At 41.4% G+C, this 22,448-nt stretch overlaps 1 protein-coding gene and 1 long non-coding RNA gene across 5 annotated transcripts in view; one reads left to right on the forward strand and one right to left on the reverse strand.

Moving 5' to 3' along the window:
- Positions 1–12,684, reverse strand: part of LOC123630010 — a 29,577-nt gene extending 16,893 nt beyond the window's left edge. The window contains exons 1-3 of one of the 4 annotated variants that reach the window (XR_006732530.1): positions 12,520–12,684; positions 11,131–11,293; positions 10,050–10,402 (exon numbers count right to left, since the gene is read on the reverse strand). This is a non-coding gene — a long non-coding RNA (uncharacterized LOC123630010). Of the gene's footprint in view, positions 1–10,049; positions 10,403–11,130; positions 11,294–12,501 lie in introns of all 4 variants that reach the window. The other 3 variants (XR_006732529.1, XR_006732527.1, XR_006732528.1) reach the window with 3 other exon arrangements.
- LOC123630006 (ankyrin repeat domain-containing protein 26-like) overlaps positions 12,683–22,448 on the forward strand; it is a 48,270-nt gene continuing 38,504 nt past the window's right edge. Inside the window, exons 1-2 of the mRNA XM_045539333.1 lie at positions 12,683–12,854; positions 13,479–13,597. Of these exons, the coding sequence (XP_045395289.1) occupies positions 12,683–12,854; positions 13,479–13,597 (291 nt within the window). The remainder of the gene's footprint in view (positions 12,855–13,478; positions 13,598–22,448) is intronic.

Below are 22,448 nucleotides of genomic sequence, written 5' to 3' on the forward strand. Positions count from 1 at the left end.
AAAAGGGCCTGATCCCATTCACGACAGGGCAGCCCTCCTTGCCTCATCACCTCAAAAAGGCATCACCTCTAAATACTATCACAAAGGCAACATTTGAATTTTGGAGGGAACACATTGAAAACATAGCCACAGATGAGTATATCCATATAATGGAATACTACTCAGGAATAGAAGGAATGAACTCTTTTTAGATGTAACAATAAAAATGAGTCCCCAAACAATTATGTTGAATAAAAGAAGCCAGACAAAAAAGTGTAAGTACTGAATGGTTCCATTTTATATGAAATTCTAGAACATGCAAAATAATCTATAGATAAGCAGCTGGCCGGGTATGGGGGAGCCTGGGGAAGTGGGAAGGAAAGGAAAAGAAGACTGTCCTCAGAAATTATAGATGTGTTTAGTACCTTGACAGCGGTAATGGTTTCATGGGTCTACATACACCAAAACTTACCACATTGTGCCCTCTAAATGTATGCTGTTTAGTCTATGCCAAGTCAACCTTAAAGTAATCTCCATAAAAACTTAGCACAGATGTTATTCAGGTAGTTTTGGCAATGTAATCATGGTACAACATTCCTATTAATAAGTTACAAGACAAAAATCCTGAGGCACTGTACACCAAATGGAAAAGAGAGATTTTATATAGAATTTGCACAGTATATAATTTTATATAACTTCATTTTTTTAGTTTCTAATCTCATTTATGTATGTCTTTTTCATCCTTTTTCTTCTGTATGGTGGTATAAATAGAAATCATTGAAGATTCCAGTGCCTTCTATGCTACTTCTCTAACTCAACCCCCTACACATGGGGCCTACTGTCGATAGTCTTTGCCCATCTCAATGAAAGCATAAATTGCAGAGATAATATTGAGATTCACTTAGTTTATTAATATTTTTAATAGAAATTTAATTATCTCAGGTGCAAGCCAACAGGTAAGTGAACTGGATCACAGATTCAGTAAAAAGGAAAGCACTTTTTGAATGTTTATCCTGATATCTGTGTGCATTCATGCATGCAGGTGCTCAGAAATTATAAATGACTGTCTACTGTGTGTCAGACACAATCCAAGGTGCTAGAACATAAAAACGACTAAGGTACTGTTGGTGCCGGAATGCGGACTTGTCAAAAGGTGCCTGCAATGCATGATGATGAGAGCTGTCAAAGGAAGACAGGCCGGAAAACCAAGATGGTCCAGCAGAGCCAGTGACTCAGCCGGCACAGGGGAGGAGGATGGAGACCCTGCAGAAGGACTAGACCCTCCCTAGGGAGACCAGATATGGACACAAAGTCCCCTGGAGGAAGGGGCAATGAAAATCCTGGTGGAAGTAAGCCAGTGGTTGTAGTTTAGGGTCAGAGTAGAAGTAGTGGGTGAAGTGGAGCCTTTGAAGTAGTGAGTGTGTGTGTGTGTGGTGTGTGTGAGTATATGGGAGGTGTTCATGGTGTGTATGTAGGATGTATGTGAGTGTGGGGGGTTTGTGTTGTCTGCAGCATGTGTGGGGGAGTGTGTGGTATACATGTTTGTGTGTATGTATGTGTGGTGTGAGGAAAAGGATGAATAGTGTTGCCCAGGAGAGTAAGCACATTTGGGAAGAGACCTTTAGAAAGGTCACTGGGGGGTGGGCAGGATGGGAGATGGGTGGGAGATGAGGTGGAGACGGAGACCACGAAGACAATAGCACATGGCAAAGACACCGAGGGGTGGTTGAAGAAGAGAGGACAGGAGCAAATCCAAGGGACGGACCTCAACCTAACCTTTCAGAATCACACAGCAATGGTCTCTCCAAGGACCCACCTTGAGGTTTCCACACACATTCACACCGAGATGGCATCCCCAGTGACAGATGTACGCTCAGCATGGAGACTAGCACCCACTTAATGATCATAAATGCTGCACCATCTATGCTGCCAGCCAGAAACTGTGTGTCCTGGAAGACTTCAGACAGTCAGATCATAAACAGCATGTTTCAAGGGCACACTGTCCTGACAGAGACATCTGCATAATGACCTGGGGAGTCCTTTTCAGCTAATGGAAAAGTACATAACATTGACAGAAGTTAAAAATTAAAATTGTTGGCTGGGTGCGGTGGCTCACGCCTGCAATCCTAGCACTCTGGGGGGCCAAGGTGGGTGGATTGCTCGAGGTCAGGAGTTCGAGACCAGCCTGAGCAAGAGCGAGACCCCGTCTCTACTAAAAATAGAAATAAATTATCTGGCCAACTAAAAATATATATAGAAAAAATTAGCCGGGCATGGTGGCGCATGCCTGTAGTCCTAGCTACTTGGGAGGCTGAGGCAGGAGGATCGCTTAAGCCCAGGAGTCTGAGGTTGGTGTGAGCTAGGCTGACGCCATGGCACTCACTGTAGCCTGGGCAACAGAGTGAGGCTCTGTCTCAAAAAAAAAAAAAAAAAAAAAAAAAAAAAAAAAAAAATTAAATTGTTAACAGCAAGTTGATCCAAAAAGCTAAAATCTCAAGGACTTATTATTTACAGATATGATACTGCAGAAAGTCAAAACCTATCAATGTACTGTAAGAGTTGCCCATTCTGTACCATGGGCTTCTATTTAATGATCTTACTTTGTAACACTGCTCTACTCTAATAGTACCTTATTAGTGAGACTATTTTGGATAATGAAAATACCCTGTACAAATACTTTTCCCTAAAACAGTGCTTATCTTGTGATTCTACCCAAGGTCATGAACCAGAGTCACATTTATTCTTTTATACCTGATGTCAACAAGAGCAAGAGTAATGGCTAAAATTCAATGAGCATTTACTATGTTCCAGATATTATTTACAAATGTTAAATAATTTAATCTTCATAACAGTTCTATGGGGTAGGTTACTATCATATCCTGTTTTTAGAGATGAGAAAACTGAGGCACAGAGAGGGAAAGTAAGTTACCCGCTACCACAGAGCTGGCCTGAAGCTGTGGAACCAGAATCCCAAGCCACTGTACTCCCCTGCCTGTCAGAAAGTATGATTCAGTATGGTAGTGCATTTTTTAAAAATGCTGCTGGAATCATCTTTATTTATTAGGTCATTAAATATAAAATGTCTGTTATAGAATCAAAAGTGTCATTTATTATATCTCAAACAAGAAGCAGTACAATTAATCAATGTATCCACCTAAACTATAGACCCAGTTTTGCTATGTTAATGGTAGCTTGTTTATGTCAGCAGCGAAGAGCCTAGAGAGAGAGAGTGGCTGTGAAATTGCAAAAGGTGGTTTCAGAGCTTGTTGAGTATTGAATATTTTTCCTTGCAAGAAGTGGTCTAAAGCCTGGAAGAAGTGGTAGCCAGTTGGTACAAGGTCTCGTGAATATGGTAGATGACAGAGAGTTTCCAAGTCCAGCCTCTGTAGTTTGAGCAGCTTTGTTTGTGTGACACGTGGTCAAGCGTTGTCTTGCAAGATGATTGGGCTGTCTCTATTGAACCAGTGTCAGCTTCTTTATTGCAAGCATCCTCATCATTTCATCCAATTGGCTGCAGTGGACATCTGTTATAATCAATCCACCAGGTTTCATGAAGCTGTAGTGGATAATACTAGTGCTGGACCACCCAACAGATATCATTAGCTTTTTTTTTGATGAATATTCAGTTTTGGCTTGTGTTTTGGCACTTCATCTTTATCCAACCGTTGTGTTAAATGCTTGTGATTGTCATAAAGAATCCATTTTTCATCACACATAACAATACAGTGTAGAAATGGTTTATCTTTATGTCGTGACAGCAAAGAAAGGCAAGCTTCGAGATGATTTCTCTTCTGATGCTCGTTTAATTCATGCAGTACCCATCTATCCAGCTTCTTTACCTTGCTGATTTGTTTCCAATGCTCCAATATTGTTGGAATAGTAATGTCAAACCTTGCTGCCAATTCATGTTTCTCCATAGATTAATATTGCTATATTAGAGACAGAAATGATCTCAGGAGTTTTGCAGGGCTTTGCCCTGAAGGAATATGTGAACGTGTTAATTCACAAACCAAAAGCTGCCTTGCCTCAGGAGCGCATCTCAAAGGTCAGTGGCAGCTGCTTTCCAAGGTGACACTGCAGTCTCAAACCTGTGGTTCTCACCTGCTTTCTAGGACAAAGCAGGTTTGCAAGGAGCCATGGGATGACAGCTGATCAAAGAGTGCCTGCCGGACAGACAGACACCTGTGGCTAAAAGCAATTAGCCCAAGGGACAGTTCCTGCTCTACTCCTGACTACCTGTCTCAATCCACAATAACTAGATAAAAGAAATATAGAGCCACTATATCTCTGTTTCTCCTTTCTGTTAAAGTGATAGCTTTATCTTAGAACTTAGAAATTTGTCGTAGGAAGATTTTGTAACCCTTTGCTCACATACATAGAGTTACTTAAACGATCTCTAGAAGCTTTTTTTTTTTTTTTTTTTTTTTAAGACAGAGTCTCACTCTGTTGCCCGGGCTAGAGTGAGTGCCGTGGCGTCAGCCTAGCTCACAGCAACCTCAAACTCCTGGGCTCGAGCAATCCTCCTGCCTCAGCCTCCCGAGTAGCTGGGACTACAGGCATGTGCCACCATGCCCGGCTAATTTATATATATATATATATATATATACATATATGTATATATGTATATATATACATACATACACACACACGTGTATATATATATATATACGTGTGTATTTTTAGCTGTCCGTATAATTTCTTTTTCTATTTTTAGTAGAGACGGGGTCTCGCTCTTGCTCAGGCTGGTCTTGAACTCCTGAGCTCAAACAATCCGCCCGCCTCGGCCTCCCAGAGTGCTGGGATTACAGGCATGAGCCACCGCGCTGGCCAATCTCTAGAAGCTTTTTAGGAGACTTTGAACCTAAAATGAACTACCTGTTATTATGTAAATCTCTTACCCCTGGCAACCGATCACTGTACCTATAAATACTGATGTGAAACTTTACTGGTGGCCTCACAGTTCACAGGAACGCAGTGGGTTCTCCCAAGACTGCCCCTTTTTTCATAAATCTATTTTTTATAAAACTGTACTTTTGTCTCTGTGTATTCTTTTATTACCATATTCTATTATATTCTATTTTCTATTATTTCCTTATCTTTTGTGACGACCCCTGCCTGAGGGACCCGATTTTTTGCTGGGAGCGTAGCTAACTCCCTGCGAATTCACATGTAGGTTCACATGGATTTGCCTCCACCACAGCTTTCAGCTCATCATTAACCACTTTGGTCTCAGGTCACCCATGTGGCTCATTTTCGAGATTAAAATCACCAGAACAGAACTTCTGAAACCATCCACGTGCCAAGTGTTCATCAGCCACATCCTTCCCAAACACTCTGGTGATACTTCAAGCTGTCTGCACTGCATTGGTTTGACAACAGAACTCATATTCAAAAATAACATAAATTTTTGACACAGCCATGGTTTCGTAAAAATTGATCTAAAAACAATTTGAAAGATAATCATAAGCCAAAATGTGTGTTTGAAAGGCTAAGGATGTACCTTTACAATAAGCATAAAACAAGAAGTTCAGAGTGAAATGTCCGAGATATCAATTGTCAGACTTAGTACTTAAGGAAATCAGACATTTCATACTTAATAAACTAATACATAGCTCCACTCTGCCCTATGTAGTTACGAAAATAAAACTAGAATGAATCGTCACTTGAAAACAGATACGTTCTCTAAGCAATAGCATGGACATGTGGCCCTGCCCTTGCGCTAGCTGGTCATAAAAATTCTCAAAGACCTTAGCAGGTTTTGCTGACAATAATGACCAGCCACAGACTTAGAATCCCCCCAGCACAGACCAGCAGGGTCAAGTCTGCAAGCACAACAGAAGCCCCCTTGGGCTCTGACAGTTACCAGAAACAAAGTCCACAACTCCCGGGCTCAGAGGCAGTTGTCACTCAGCGCATTTAGCCCCCTGGGCATCAGGTAGAGAACTGGATGCCATCTGAAGTGGAGGGTCACCTGTTCACCTGCACATCCTTGGCTCTGATGTGCATTTTCCCTTCCGTCCTTGGCGCCAGCCAGCCTATATTCCAATCACCTGGCTCGTATCAGGTTTCCCAACTTAGATTGAGAAATCTCATTTACTAAATGGAATATTTAGTATAAAAATAAAATGACTGTCTGTATACTGCACCAGTGTCAGTAGAAACTTAAAGGAAGTTAAAAATTTTATGAGTTTAGCTTTTGAAATTGTTAGGAGTAATGATGAAAGGCTAAGAAACTTTTTGAGAGGTATATACTTAAACTCTTTAGGTAGTGGCCCTTCTTAAACAAGAAAATTTGCTTGGTGCAAAGTCTTTGCTTTATTACTATAGGAGACAAGTAATAATACCATCTTGAACGTTCCATTCCATATACAAATCATTTTTTTAAAATTTTCTTGAGAGTAGAAGTGACTTTAGACTCAACGTGAAATCTATCTAAGAGACACTGAGTTGTTCACATATACCAAATGGACACAATATTTTGTATGTTGTAATCACTAAGCAAAAAGTTTACTCTTCAAAGAAACTGGAAGCAGGAAAATAGTTGCTATGTTTTTTGTTTTTCTTCTTTGAAATTAAGGGAAAGGTGGCCTTGTTCACAACCTACCTGCAGGAGGAAAATAAACTATCAAACAGAAAAAAGAGGAATAAAGTCACAACACATAATGGCCCCGTTGAAGAGAAAACTTACAGCACAGCGGACGCTTTGCTTTGTTTCATTAAATACCTGAAACTCAACTCACAGTCCTCAAGCCTAACTCGTTATCTCTAAGAGTTTCTTTCCCAGCCTTGAAGAGCCCTAAACAGACAACAGGGCTGCAGGCTCTTTGCCTCAGTTCCTGCCAGGACAGCTTTCAAGGACTCAGATAAAGCCAGCCTCACAGAGAAGCGGCAAAAAAAAAAAAAAAAAAAAAAAAAAAATTGGAAAAAGCAAACACCTTGGCTCCACAGCTGCTTCTGTTATCCGTGTGCAGCTAAGGAAACAAGAAGCCATTTTTACCCTTTAAAACACCAAGCCCCTTTTCCTCAGCTGCCAGCACTTTCCACCTTCCTTCTTGCTGTGCCATTTTCCTTCTTTCTCTCCTTCTTTCTTTTTCAGAAAAGTAAGTAAACTTTTTACTTCTACATACCCTAAACTTTGCATGAGAAATCTTTCTGTGCCCATGCTGGGAGCACCTGGTGAATTCACCACTCTTACATTAACATTTGAATATTATCATATGAACTGAATGTCTGTGTACCTCCCCAAATTCAGATGTTGAAGTTCTAACACCCAATGTGATAGTATTAGGAAGTGGGTCTTTGAGATTAGGGAATGTGGGTGGAGCCCTTATCAACTGTACTACTGCCTTTACTAAAGGGACTTCAAAGACCTCCCTTGTCCCTTCAGCCCATGAGGACGTACCAAGAAGAACACCATCTATAAACCAGGAGGCAGGTCCTGTCCTTACCAGACACAGAAGCTGCTAATGCCTTGATCTTGGATTGCCCAGCCTCCAGAATGGTGAGAAATAAATTTCTACTGTTTATAAGCTACCCAGTTTACAGTCATTTGCTATAGCAGGCCTAATTGACTAAGATAGATACTAAATTATATTTATCTTGATTTTATTTTCCACTTTTTGGTTAAAGCGCTTAAAGTCCTATAATATAAAATGGTGCTTATAAATGAAATTTATGTTCCTGTGTTTACTGTTGAAGAAATGTTAATCAATTTTATTCAATTTGCATTTGAAACTTATTTTGGCACAAATGCATGCTCCAATTGTGCAGAAATTAAGAACTCAACAATAATGGCTATAATTAAAAAAATAAACCTGTCAACAAATGTTGAGGATATGGAGAAAATGGAGCCCTCACATATACCTGGTGGGAATGAAAATGGTGCATCCACTTTGGAACAAAATCTAGCAGTTCCTTAACCATTTGAGAATGGTTAAACACAGAGTTACGGTACGATCCAGCAATTTCATTCCCATGTATGTATACAGAAAACAGCATGATCCAGCAATTTCATTCCAACATATGTACACAAACACAAAACTAAGTTTTCTATCTCTCCCACTCACTACTCAACACAGAACACTTCTACAACCAAAATGTGAGGGGTCTGAACCCACCAACAACTACTTCTCTGGTGAACACTGACTGGGCATACCACAATTTAACTCAATTCTGACACTAACTGCAGTTAGGAGAGACCCCACAGATTGAGGGCTCAGTTCCACAAGATGGTACCCCTCAACCACTTGGGTCAACAACTGCAACCCCTGGGTTGTGACCTGTACTTCTGACAGACTGTGTATAAGTCAGGGTTCCCATGACCCCTCCTCAGGTTCAATAATCTCCTAGGATGCCTCATAGAACTTACGGAAATATTTATGTTCACTGGTTTATTATATCAATGAACGAGATGACAGCCAGCTGGAGATATGTAGGGCAAGGGTCAGCAAGGTTCATAAGCACAGGAGCTTCTGTCCCTGTGGAGCTGGGGTGTATGACCTCCCAGCACAAGGGTGTGTTCACTAACTGGGAAGCTCTACAAACCCCCCAGGGGTTCAGGGATTTTCATGGAGACTTTATCACGTAGGCATGATGGATTGTGAACTCCATTTCCTGCCCCTCCCCCCTCTCCAGAGCATGGTGTGTCAGGGTAGGGGGCTGAAAGTTTCAAGCTTCTAATCATGGCTTGGTCTTTCTGGTGACCAGCCCCCATCCAGAATCTCAATAAGAGTCTCCTCATTAGAACAAAATACGCTCGTAACATCCAGGAAATTCCAAGAGATTTAGGAGGTCTGTGTCAGTAACCAGGGGCAGAGACCAATATACATGTATTTCTCGTTATTTCACAAAAACAAATGAAAATGTATATCTCTACAAAAACTTGTACATGAACAGAAGCATTATGCACAATAGCTAGGGTGGAAACAACCCAGATGCCCATCGTCAACACAAGAATGGATAAAGAAAATGAGGTGTATCCATAAAATAGTATTCAGCCTTAGAAAGGAAGAAAATTCTGATATGTGTTACAACATGGATGAATCTTGAAAACATTAGGCAAGTGGAATAAGCCAGACACAAATAATAAAATATTGTATGATTTGACTTATGTGGGGTATGTGGAATAGGAAAATTTATATAGACATAAAGTAGAATACCGGTTACCAGGGCCTCAGGGGGAGGAAAGATGGAGAGTTATTTTTTGATGGGTACAGAGTGTTAATTTAGGATGATGTAAAATCACCAGAAATGAACAGTGGTGAGGGTTGGACAACAATATGCATGGACTTAACATGACTAAATTTATACCCAAAAAGGGTTAAAATGGTAAATTTTATGTTAGAAATATTGTACCACTATAATAAAACCTTAGAATAGCTTCATAGATATAAAACTTATAATTTTAGTACATCTACAGATCTTAATTTAGATTAATTTTAGTTAGTAAATTGTTGACCAGAAAAAAAATGCAGTACTGATACAAACTGTAACAGGGATGAACTTTGAAAACATACTGAGCGAAAGTAGCTAGTCATAGAGGACCATAGATTGCATGACTCCATTTTGATGAAATGTCTGGAAAGGATAAATCTATACAGACAAAGTAGATCACTGGTTGCCTAGGGCTGGAGGGGATGGAAGGTTGGAGGATTATGTCTACAAGGGGTGAGATTTTTTTTTTTTTAGAGTAAGAAAAATGTTCTAATGTGAGTTGTATTGATAAATATAAAACTTTACAAATACACAAAATGTCATTCAACTGCACAATTTAAACAGGTGAATTACATCTCAAAGGTATTTTTTATAAAGAAATACAGAAACTCTACAAGTATGTTAAATCTACTGATATCTAATTTGCTACAACTATTATAACATAGAAATGTTACTGACAAATGGTTGGTAGAAACTATGGGCAGCTGTACCCCTTTGTCCTCTCCTGTCATGATGATGCTTTGGGACAACCACACCCCCCAACCCTCCCAACTCCCCTGGCCCGAAACAATGAGCTCACAGGCCTGCACGTCCACACTCTGGCTCAGCAATGCTCTCCTCTCACTGGGGTCTCTTACCTGTCCAGAGAAGCTGCTGCTGGATGGTCCAGGGTGGCCCCATCTGGAATGATTCGCCTCACACCTCATCCCTCAGCCAGAGCCCAGGCACACGCTCGTAACAGTGGCACAGAAAAACACAAGTCTGTCCTGAGCCTCCTCAGGTGTCACAGCAGCAGGCATCCCATTGACCAGAACAAGTCACATGGCCTGACTCAGAGTCAAGGGTCCAGAGAGGCAGTGCTGTCTCTTCAATGGAAGGAACTGAGGAGTCTCCACGTGGAGAAGGGGATGCATCTGCGGAGGGTGAAGAATGGGGACCCCCGACACAGGAGCCTCCTGCAGCAGCTTATGTGACCGGCACAGGGTGTGCTCTGTAAAACGTTAAAGAGAACGGACATAAACATTTCCCAGTGTTACCCTCTTCCCGTTTTCACTTAAAGTTTCCCAAGAGACTTTAAAACATCTTGCTTTTTCAGTTTAATGATAGATATTAAATGATGGAAACATTTCATATTTTTATATTTTAGTTTGAATGGTTGCATAATTCAAGCAGTTTTAAAAGCAAGTAATGTCTAATTTGTAATGGCAAATTCTGGTATAAATGCCAGTGGCTAATACTGTGTGACACGAGCTTCATGACTTCCTTTTTAATTGTAAGAACTTTTAGCTTTTTCAAAGATACTTTTTAAAATGCTTTTCTAGATTTTCTACTTTTATCACAGAAATACATGCTTGCATTTAAAAGTATAAATTGGCATAAGGAAATGTTAACAACTACCCCCTATACACACAATTCCATTCTCCATTGATTTCTCCTTGATGTTTGTCTTTCTTCATGTTCATACACATAATCACAGGACTAAGATGAATATAATTATAGTATGATTTTGTTCTTCACTGTGCACTAGGTTAACATTTTGGATTTGCATTTTTCATTTCCAGAGAGTGGAAATGGCATCCTATTTTGCCTGTCTAAAATCAGTTTGAATCCTAAATGGCTCTTGTAAAGCACGGCCCTGAAGACAGGCTTTTTGTTGCAATTGTCTCCACCCCATGGACTGTGAGTATGGCTTATGTTAATTAAATAACAAGGGCTCACCTGACAGCGTTGGCCTTCTATCCAGACATAAATCGAAAGGAAGGAAATTGTACTTTATCAGAGTTATTTTTTTCATTTTTAAGTGGTTGCTGTGGTTGATTTTTCGAGGGATTTGAAAGTGGTGGCTTGAAGTGGGGAACAGAAGCCCCTTCTAGCTAAATGCCTTAAGAAAAAGAAATAAAAGATATGTAAGTTGGGAAAGAAGAAATAAAATGCTCTCTGCTTACAGATAACTCAATTTTCTATGTAGAAAAAATCCCAAAGAACCAACAAAGTTTTCCTCTGTATGAGGAAAACTACAAAACCGTTGAAAGGAATCAAAATCTAAATAAATGAAGAGATTTTTCATGTTCATAGATAGGAGAACTAAATGTTAAGATGACAATTCTCTTACTTGATCTATAAATTCAAAACAATTCCAGTCAAAACATCAGCAAGTTATTTTGACAACTTGAAAGTGACAAACTCATTCTAAAGTTTATATGGAAAAGGTAAAAGACCCACAGTAGCCAACAATATCAGAGGGGAGGAACAAATTTGAAGGACTTGCAAATTGATCAACCGAACAGAATAGAGAACCCAGAAATAAAAGCACAGAAACATAGTCAATTGACCTTTTAGAAAAAGGCAAAGGCAGTGTAATGGAGGAAAGACAGCCTTTTCAAAAATGATGGTGGAACCCCTGCATATCTATATGCCAACAAAAGAAAAAAAGAAAAGCAAAAGAAAGAATCGAGACACAGTCCTTCCTCCTCAAAAATTAACTGAAAGTGAATCTTAGACCTAACTTTACAACTCATGTTATTTTTATTTGACAAACCCTCATAGTATACATGTATGGGGTGAACTGTCATGTTCTGATACATGTATACAGTGTGGAATAATTGAACCAAGGTTGTTAACACATCCATCGGCCCACTCACCTATCATTTTTGTGGTGACACATCTGAAGTTACTATCTTAGCTGTTTGGAAATCTACAATACGCTGTTACTGACTACAGTCGCCCTGCTGCGCAACGGATGTCACAACCGGGTCCTTCTGTGTGCACCCGGGTACCTGAGGCCCAACCCCGCCCCAACACCCCTCGGGCAATCATCATTCTACCCTCCACTTCCACGGCTCAACTTCTCAGACCTCAGTTAAAATACAAAATGTAAAACTTCCATAAAACACCACAGGAGAGAATACTGCTAGGTAACCTTGGGTTTGGCAATGACTTTTTAGATAACGCCACCAAAGTAAAATCCACGGAAGAAAACACTGGTACGTCTTTGCTAGTATCAAAACTTCTGCCTGAGAAGGAAAGTATTAACAGAAGGGAGAAGCAAGCGAGGCATGGACTGGGAGTCAGTATTTGCAAGACACGCACCTTACCGGAGACACGCACTTAAGGGCGGTGGTGCGGCTGCCCACAGGCTGGGGGCACGGCTGCAGCCACACACTCCTTCACTGTCGCCGAAAACCCAGGGAGGCGCCGGCGTGCAGAGAAGGCTCAGGCGGTGTCAGGGGTGCACAGGCCGTGCCAAGGAGGCGCAGGCACACAGAGGGGCATGGAGGCGGCGCCAGGGCGCAGGCGCACGGAGGAGGCGCGGGCGGCCCCAGGGTGCAGGTGCACGGAGGAGGCGCGAGCGGCCCCAGGCACAGGCGCAGGCGCACAGAGGAGGCACGGGCGGCCCCAGGGCACAGGCGCACGGAGGAGGTGCGGGCGGCCCCAGGGCGCAGGTGCACGGAGGAGGTGCGGGCGGCCCCAGGCACAGGCGCAGGCGCACAGAGGAGGCACGGGCGGCCCCAGGGCGCAGGCGCACGGAGGAGGCGCGGGGCAGCCCCAGGGCGCAGGCGCACGGAGGAGGCGCGGCGGCCCCCGGGCGCAGGCGCACGGAGGAGGCGCGGGCGGCCTCAGGGCGCAGGCGCACGGAGGGGCGCGCGGGCGGCCCCAGGGCGCAGGCACACGGAGGAGGCGCCGGGTGGCCCCAGGGCGCAGGCGCACGGAGGAGGCGCGGGCGGCCCCAGGGCGCAGGCGCACGGAGGGGCGCGCGGGCGGCCCCAGGGCGCAGGCACACGGAGGAGGCGCCGGGTGGCCCCAGGGCGCAGGCGCACAGAGGGGTGCGCAGGCGGTGTCACGGAGGCGCAGGTGCATGGAGGCGGCCGCTGGATCAAGTGACTGAGGCAGCGGCTGAAGCGGGGGCGGTGGGAAGGACTCGCATGGAGTTTCCCCAGCGCGGATCCGCTGCCCCGACAGGGAAGAGTAGGCGTCGGAGGCGTCCGTGGCGGCCTTGGCGGCGCTGCGGAGACGAAGACGGCGGGCGCAGAGATGAGCGCGTCGTGGCGGCCCCTCGGGCGGCTGAGGCGGCAGCGCTCGGAGGGGAGCACACGGCGGCGCTGCGGCAGTGGGCGGGACCCCCTGGACGCTCCCCTGCGTGGACCCCACGGCGCTCGGGCACTGGGAGGAGGCGGCGCACCGTGAGGTGAGCGAGAGGGCCCGGAGCCCGGCCGGGCGCTGCTGCTGCGCACGCACCCCCGGTCGGTCGTGCCCGCGGGGCCGGCGGCGCGCCGGGCTCGGTCACAGGCAGCCTTGGCCTCGCGGGTGGCGGTCGCCGTGCGGCAGCGCTGGAGGCTGTGGGCCCGGGACGCGGGAGGGTCGCGACCCCACCCCTCCCCCGGCCGTCCCGCCCCGATGCCCAGACTCCGATTGAAGGCGGCGGTCAGAGCAGGGTGGCCTCGCGACTGGGCTCGTGGACCTGCCCTGGCCACGTGGAGGGGACGTGTCCCTGTCTGGGACGGGGGCCGCCGTGGGTGGCACCTGCCCAGGAGCGCCTCTGTGGGCTGGCGCGCTGTGGCCGGGGGAGTTTCGCATGCCGCGGTTACAGTTACCCCAAGCGGGAAACTGTCCACTCGGCCCCCAGACTCACCTGAAATTCATTTTGACACAGAACTTGGGAGGGTGGGAGGGCGGGAGGGGATCGCATGGTTAAAGCAGCACTGGGCACCAGACAGAGAGATTTAATGACAGTTTTGCTGAGGGCTCAGGGGTAGTACTAATTTCTTGAAGCAATTTTCTCTGGTAACCCGAATCTCCTCTCTCTTTATTTTTCAACACCCACTTTATTTTCTTGGGAAACTTATTTTTCCCTTAACTCTTTTCCTTCTCCACTTTCCGCAAAGAATCTGCTAACCAACACCTGTGACCTTATTTTCTTTAATTGTTAGTGCCCATGACAACATTGTGAATGGTGGCCTTGCTTGACCTTTTTCGATTTGTGGTGGTGTGTTAAATTGTCCTTGTTTAAATTATCTGCTTGAATTAGAGTCCCCGTTTTCCAGGTGGCTGTCCCCTTACTGCTAGTCCTGAAATCTTGCCTACTTGTGTCTGGGATTTTAACTTTGAGAGGAAGAGAGTGAATATGAATACGTGAAAAATAAGGTGATGTGTAATGATGGCACTTTGTATTTTTCACAGTACACTATAATTTACCACTGCAAAACAGTTTTGTAGGCTGTGCAAACTCACTTGGCCATTGACCAAAAGGTTTTGAAGGTGGAGTTGGTGTTTCTTTTTTTTTTGTAATTGCTGTTAAGACAGTTATTTAAGAAGGCTGAAGAAAAATTGGAAAAGTTTGAACTAGAAGAGAAGGAAAGAGGGTATAGTTTGAAGCGGATACAGGGTCGACAGAAGGCAGTCATCTGTGTAAGTCATCGGCTTTCTGATTCCTTAAGTCCAAAACTTAGGAAATCAATTTCTGATGTATATTGCATTTGCATCTTTTAGACATTTTGTATTGGCTGAAACGACTGAGTTTTTATTTGATCCCATAACATTTTTTTGTTTGAAATTTTATGTGTTTCAAAAACAGTAAAGAAAATTCTCGTTCATTACAGGTGCAGATTACCTGATGTGAAATCATAGTATTACAACTTTCAGTCTTCATTTACTAGAAGGATAAGGTTTTCTTTCATGCTCTCTATGCTAGGTTTGTATTATATGATGCTGTTCTCCATAACCCAAAGTTCAGTTAAATAGCTGATGCAGTTTTAAATGTAAAATAGTAGCAGGGGAGGAATCATTAGACATAGTCATTTTCTTTTCACAATTATTTGCTACAAACATGTGGCAATGTAACAAAACAGAGTTAGTGTCTCTCTGTATCCAAAAAGGATTTTACTGGTGATTCTCTGGTGGTGGTATATAGTTTTATGAGGCAAATTTTGATTATGAGGAGACAGATGTATTAGGACCAAACAAATGAAGAAATGACTTGCTAAAATGAAATAAAATATTTTATTTGCACTCAGCTTTTTGGAGACAAAATTTTTTCTTTTATAGGATTGTGTATAGTAAATAAACACCACAGCATCCTAAAGCAGTGTCTGATGAAGCTAACTGCCATGTTTTAGACCAGTAGTTACCCTCATTTACTTTAATGTAAAATTACTGAAAATGAAAACTAATATTTGTTTGGGACCAAAGACTCATCTTTTGGTTTCTAGTTTTATGGAAACTACAGAAACTGAAAGATTTAGAGATTTGTAGCTGCAGAAAAAAAATAGTGTTGAATGCTAATAATGTTGTGGGCACTGTGCTTTGTATGTGTTGTCTCATTTAATCCTCACACCAAACTTGTCAGGTAGATATCAGCATTTTATAAATGAGGAAACTTAAGCCTTAAAGATGAATGTAAACCCATTGTGAGTCAAGACTTGACATGGGTCTGTCTGACTCTGGTTTGTATTCTTACTGACACTGTGCTCTACTTCTGCCTCTTTCCTCTTAACACTCTTTCATGGTATTGTGACTTGGAATGGGCCTTTGATGTTGATTTAGTAATATAGGGAGACCCAATTGCTGCCCCAAATTTATAAGTGGCTGATCATGTTGACATAGTAGAGCTAATTAGCAGAATCTTTCCTAGTATTTGTGATTCTCTTTTGGTTACGGGTCAGAAACTTCCCTAGAGTCTACATAAGAATACCCTTCTTGTAGGTGAACAATCCAGTTTTAAAGCATTTCATTAATTTGAAAAAGACAGTCACTTATACACCTGTAGTCAAAAAGCAGTGTGTAAGTGAAGTCAGTGGCAGATGCCTATAGTCCTAGCTACTGTAGAGGCTGAGGTGGGGGGATCGAATCCAGCCAGGGGAACATGCTGAAACCCCGTCTCAATCAACAATCAATGGCAGTGTGTAGCAGACCTGCAGTGTATCCACACAGGTGCTTTAGATTTTTTTTGATCAGATTTTGTCTTTTCAGATTATCGGTGGCTTTAATGTAAGATTCTGGTATCGTTCAAGGCTTCTTTTTTATTTTTTTTATTTATTATTTATTTTTTTATTTCAGCTTATTATGGGGGTACAGAAGTTCAGGTTACATATATTGCCCTTGCCCCCCTATCCCCCAGAGTCTGAGCTTGAAGCGTGTCCATTCCCCAGACAGTGCACATCGCACTCACCATGTAGGTATACACCCATCCCTCCTTCCACCCCCCACCTCTGTCCGATACCCAATTGGTGTTATTCCCAAATGTGCACTTAGGTGATGATCAGGGAAACCAATTTGATGTGAGTACATGTGGTGCTTATTTTTCCATTCTTGGGATACCTCACTTAATAGAATGGGTTCCAACTCTCTCCAGGAGAACAAAAGAGATTCTATATCACCATTATTTCTTATAGCTGAGTAATACTCCATGGTGTACATATACCACATTTTTCTAATCCATTCATGAACTGATGGGCAGTTGGGTTGTTTCCACATCTTGGCAATTGTGAATTGTGTGGCTGTAAACCTTCGGGTACAGGTGTCTTTTTTATAGAATGACTTTCGTTCTTTGGGTAGATGCCCAACAATGGGATTTCTGGATCGAACGATAGGTCTACTTGAATCTGTTTAAGGTATCTCCATATTGCTTTCCACAAGGGTTGCACTAGTTTGCAGTCCCACCAGCAGTGTATGAGCGTTCTTGTGTCTCCGCATCCACGCCAACATGTGTTGTTTTGGGACTTTTTGATAAAGGCCATTCTCACCGGAACTAAGTGATGTCTCATTGTGGTTTTGATTTGCATTTCCTTGATGATTAGAGATGTTGAGCATTTTTTCGTATGTTTGTTAGCCATTCTTATATCTTCTTTTGAAAAATTGCTATTCATGTCGTTTGCACATTTTTTTGATAGGGTTGTTTGATTTTTTCTTACTGATTTCCCTGAGTTCTAAGTAAATTCTTGTTATCAGTCCTTTATCTGACGTGTAGTATGTGAAAATTTTTTCCTATTTTGTAGGTTGTCTGTTTATTCTCGTGACTGTTTCTTTGGCTGTGCAGAAGCTTTCTAATATATTATAATCAGGTCCCATTCATTTATTTTTGTTGTTGCTGTGATTGCCTTAGGGGTCTTCCTCATAAATTCTTTGCCTAGGCCAATGTCTGTAAGAGTCTTTCCTACATTCTCTTCTAGAATTCTAATTGTTTCACACCCAAGGTTTAAGTCTGTTGTTATGCACCATGATTTGATTTTTGTGAGAGGTGAAAGCTGTGGGTCCTGTTTCAGTCTTCTACATGTGGCTATCCAATTTTCCCAGCACCATTTGTTGAATAAGGATTCTTGTCCCCAGAGTATGTTTTTGTCTGCTTTGTCAAAGATTAGATGGCTATATGAGGATGGTTTTATATTTGGATTTTCTGTTCTGTTCCACTGGTCTGTGTCCCTACACTTGTGCCAATACCAAGCAGTTTTAAGAACCACAGCCTTGTAGTATTGTTTGAAGTCTGGCAAATTAATACCTCCCATATTGTTTTTATTGCTTAAAATTGCTTTTGCTAAATGAGGTCTTCTCTGGTTCCATACAAAGCATCAAATTATTTTTTCTATATCTGTGAAAAATGATGTTGGTAATTTAATAGGGATTGCATTGAATCTGTAGATCACTTTGGGTAGTATAGACATTTTAACAATGTTGATTCTTCCGATCCACGAGCATGGTATGGTTTTCCACCTATTTACATGCTCTGCAATTTCCTTCCTCAGTGTTTCGTAGTTCTCCCTATGGAGGTCCTTTACCTCTTTAGTTAAATATATTCCTAGGTATTTTGTTTTGTTTGTTGCTATTTTGAAGGGTATTGAGTCCTTAATTTGGTTCTCCGATTAACTGTTATTGGCATATATGAATGCCTCCGATTTGTGTGTATTGATTTTGTAACCTGAGACTTTACTGAATTCATTGACCAATTCCAGGAGTCTCTTGGTTGAATCCTTGGGGTTTTCCAGATATAACATCATATCCTCAGCAAAGAGTGAGAGTTTGGTCTTTTCTTTCCCTGTTTGGACTTCCTTGATTCTGCTCTCTTGCCTGATAGCTCTCCAAAGGACTTCCAATACTATGTTGAAAAGTAATGGGGACAGTGGGCAGCCTTGTCTGGTTCCAGTTCTAAGTGGGAATGCTTTCAGTTTTTCCCCATTCAGTATGATGTTGGCTGTGGGTTTGTCATATATGGCTTGTATCATTTTTAGGTAGGTCCCGTCAATGCCTATTATGTTAAGCGTTATTATCGTAAAAGGATGTTGAATTTTGTCGAATGCTTTTTCTGCATCTATTGAGAGGATCATATGGTCCTTATTTTTGCTTCCATTTATGTGGTGAATTACATTTATATATTTGCGTATGTTAAACTATCCCTACATCTCTGGGATGAAGCCCACTTGGTTGTGATGGATTATTTTTTTGATAAGCACTTGGATTCGATTTGCTAGGATTTCATTGAGAATTTTTGCATCTATATTCATAAGAGATATTGGTCTGTAGTTTTCTTTTTTTGTTGGATCCTTTCCTGGTTTTGGTAGCAATGTTATCTTGGCTTGGTAAAACGTGTTGGGGAGAATTCCATCCTTCTCGATATTGGAGAATAGTTTATGTAGGATGGGCACCAGTTCTTCTTTGTAAGTGTGGTAAAATTCGGGTGTGAACCCATCTGGACCAGGGCTTTTCTTTTTGGGAAGGTTTTTTATTGCTGTTTCGATTTCAGTTCTTGCTATTGGTCTATTCAGGAATTCTATTTCTTCCTGGTTGAGCCTGGGAAGGCTATGTGTTTCTAAAAATTTGTCCATTTCCTCCACATTTTCCAGTTTGTGTGCATAAAGATTTTTGTAGAATTCATAGATTATATGTACCTCTGTGGCATCAGTTGTGATTTCTCCTTTCATGTTCCTGATGGAGGTTATTAGAGATTTTTCTTTTCTGCTCTTGGTTAGTTTAGCCAGAGGTGTATCTATTTTGTTTATCTTTTCAAAGAACCAACTTTTTGTTTTATTAATTTCCCTTATGATTTTTTTATTGTCCTTTTCATTTAGTTCTCATTTGATATTAATAATTTCTCATCTTCTGATGGGTTTGAGGTCGGTCTGTTCTTCTTTCTCCAGCTTTTTGAGTCTATTCATTAGGTTGTCTATTTGTGAGTTTTCTGTCTTTTTGATATAGGCATTTATGGAAATGAATTTTCCTCTCAGGACTGCTTTAGCTGTTTCCCACAGATTTTGATAAGTTGTGTCTCCTTTGTCGTTTAATTCAAAGAATCTTTCGATTTCTGTCTTGATTTCTTCATTTATAAAATATTCATTCAGGAGAAGGTTTTTTAATTTCCATGACTTTGAGTAGGAATGAGAATTTCTGTTAGGGTTAATTTCTACCTTTATTCCGCTGTGATCTGAGAAGATGCATGGTATAATTTCTATTTTTTAAAATTTTTTAAGACATACTTTATGTCCTAGGATATGATCAATCTTAGAGAATGTCCCATGAGCTGATGAGAAGAATGTATATTCAGTGGATTTTGGGTAGAATGTCCTATAGGTGTCAGTCAGGCCCATTTGTTCTAGCATTCTATTTAAGTCCATTATTTCTTTGTTTATTTTCTGTTTGGAGGATCTGTCCTGTAGTGTGAGTAGCGTGTTAAACTCTCCAACTATCAAAGTGCTGTTGTCTATCATTTTGTTCAAATCAAGTAGGGTTTGCTTTATGAATCTGGGTTCACCTAAGTTGGATGCATATATATTAAGTATAGTTATGTCTTCTTGTTGAATTGTAACCTTCACCAGTATATAGTAACCATCTTTGTCTTTCATTACTTTTATTGATTTAAAAACTAAGTTATCGGAGATTAAAACCACCATGCCAGCTTTCTTTTGGCTTCCATTTGCTTGAAATATCGATTTCCACCCTTTTATTTTCAGTCTAAATGCATCCTTGCAGGTTAGATGAGTTTCCTGAAGACAGCAGATACTTAGCTTTTATTTTTTTTAACCATTGGGCCAGTCTATGTCTCTTGAGTCGGGAATTCAATTCATTCACTTTTAATGAAAGAATTGATAAGTGAGATTGATTTTTGTTCCTCATGTTGGGTTGAATTTCATTATTCTGTTTTCTCACTTGAGCCATTGTGATAACTGGGTTTTTATCTTCTCTTGAGTAGTTGTATATTCGTGGGTCTTTCTTGTTCTGGTCCGTGTGTGTAGCTCTGTTTTGAGTACTTCTTGGAGAGCTGTTCTTGTCTTGGTGAATTCTCTGAGTTTGTATCTATCTGAGAATGTCTTAATTTCACCTTCATATATAAAGCTGAGCTTAGCCAGGTATAAGATTCTAGGCTGGGCATTATTCTGTTTCTGAAGAGTGAGAATGGGGCCCCAGTCTCTTCTTGCTTGTAAGGTTTCAGTTGAGAAATCTGGCATAATTCGGATGGATTTTCCTTTGTATGTTACTTGTTTCTTTCTCCTTACAGCTTGAAGAAGGGCCTCTTTAGTGGAAATTTTGGTCAGTCTGATAACTGCATGATGTTGACGTGGTGTCTTCCTATTTGGTATGACTCTCCCAGGGGTTCTTTGAGCTTCCTGAACCTGTATATCTAGAGTTTTGGCAAGGCCTGGGAAATATTCCTCAATTATGTCTTCAAATAGCTTATCCAACCCTTGCTTATTGTCTTCTTCACCCTCAGGAATGTCGATAACTCTCACGTTAGGCTTCTTCACATAATCCCACATTTCTTGTAGATTCTGGACTTTTCTCATTTCTTTGCTCCATCTCTGTGACTGATTTATTTAATTGGAAAGTGTTATCTTCGATTCTGAGATTCTTTTTTCTGTTTGATCTACCCTGCTCTTGAGACTTTCCACTGTGTTTTGTAGCTCCCTGAATAAATTCTTCATTTCTAGGAGTTCAGTTTGATTTTTCTTCAATATTTTGATTTCTTTAGTGAATTTGTCTTCCAAGTCCTGGATCTTTTTTGTGATTTCTTTGTGTTGGTTATCCATTTTTTCTTGCATAATATTCAGCTTATTTATGATCCATTTTTTTTTTTTGAGACAGAGTCTCACTTTGTTGCTCGGGCTAGAGTGAGTGCTGTGGCATCAGCCTAGCTCACAGCAACCTCAAACTCCTGGGTTTAAGCGATCCTCCTGCCTCAGCCTCCCGAGTAGCTGGGACTACAGGCATGCCCCACCATGCCCGGCTAATTTTTCTATATATATTTTTTAGCTGTCCATATAATTTCTTTCCATTTTTAGTAGAGATGGGGTCTAGCTTTTGCTCAGGCTGGTCTAGAACTCCTGAGCTCAAACAATTCACCCGTCTCGGCCTCCCAGAGTGCTAGGATTTCAGGCGTGAGCCACCGCGCCCAGCCAAAATAGTTCTTTTGAAGGGATTTCTTGCTAGCTATACCAGATTTTATTATGTAGGCATTACATATGACATAATGCATGTATATATGCATCAATATATCTAAATATATATATTGTGTGTGTATATATATATATATATATATACAGATAAAAATGGTCGTAAAGATTTCATTTTAGAATTTTAGTCATGAGATAGTAAAACATATAAACTCGCCAGTTTATAAAAACCAGTTGGATGTAAATCATTTTTTCTGACAAAATGGCATAAGGTTAAGATTTTTTTTAAGTAGGCCATCTTATAAACTCTGTGAACCCAATTTTGAGTAAAGCAGTTTGATTCAGTTATCAATATACTAGATTGTACAAACAACAGTTAACTGTGAAAATGTGACTGAAATATGTGAGAAGGCTGAAACTTATGAGTTTAAAACTCTTATGAGTTCTAACAAGGTCAGACAGTAGTTTCTTGGACTCATTCTTTGTCCTTGAAGATAATAATGTCACCATTTCCTTTAGTATAGGGAGGGTGTCTTTATAGGAATTTTACGTTTTACTTTTAAAACAAGTATGAATGGCAAGAATATTTCTTAAAAACTGCTGATTTTCAAGAGGGTTTCTGTTTTTGATAAGCAGTCTGCCAGAATAGTTAAAGCTTTTGTAAAA

Source organism: Lemur catta, unplaced genomic scaffold, assembly GCF_020740605.2.
Source record: "Lemur catta isolate mLemCat1 unplaced genomic scaffold, mLemCat1.pri scaffold_67_ctg1, whole genome shotgun sequence".
Lineage (NCBI taxonomy): Eukaryota > Metazoa > Chordata > Mammalia > Primates > Lemuridae > Lemur > Lemur catta.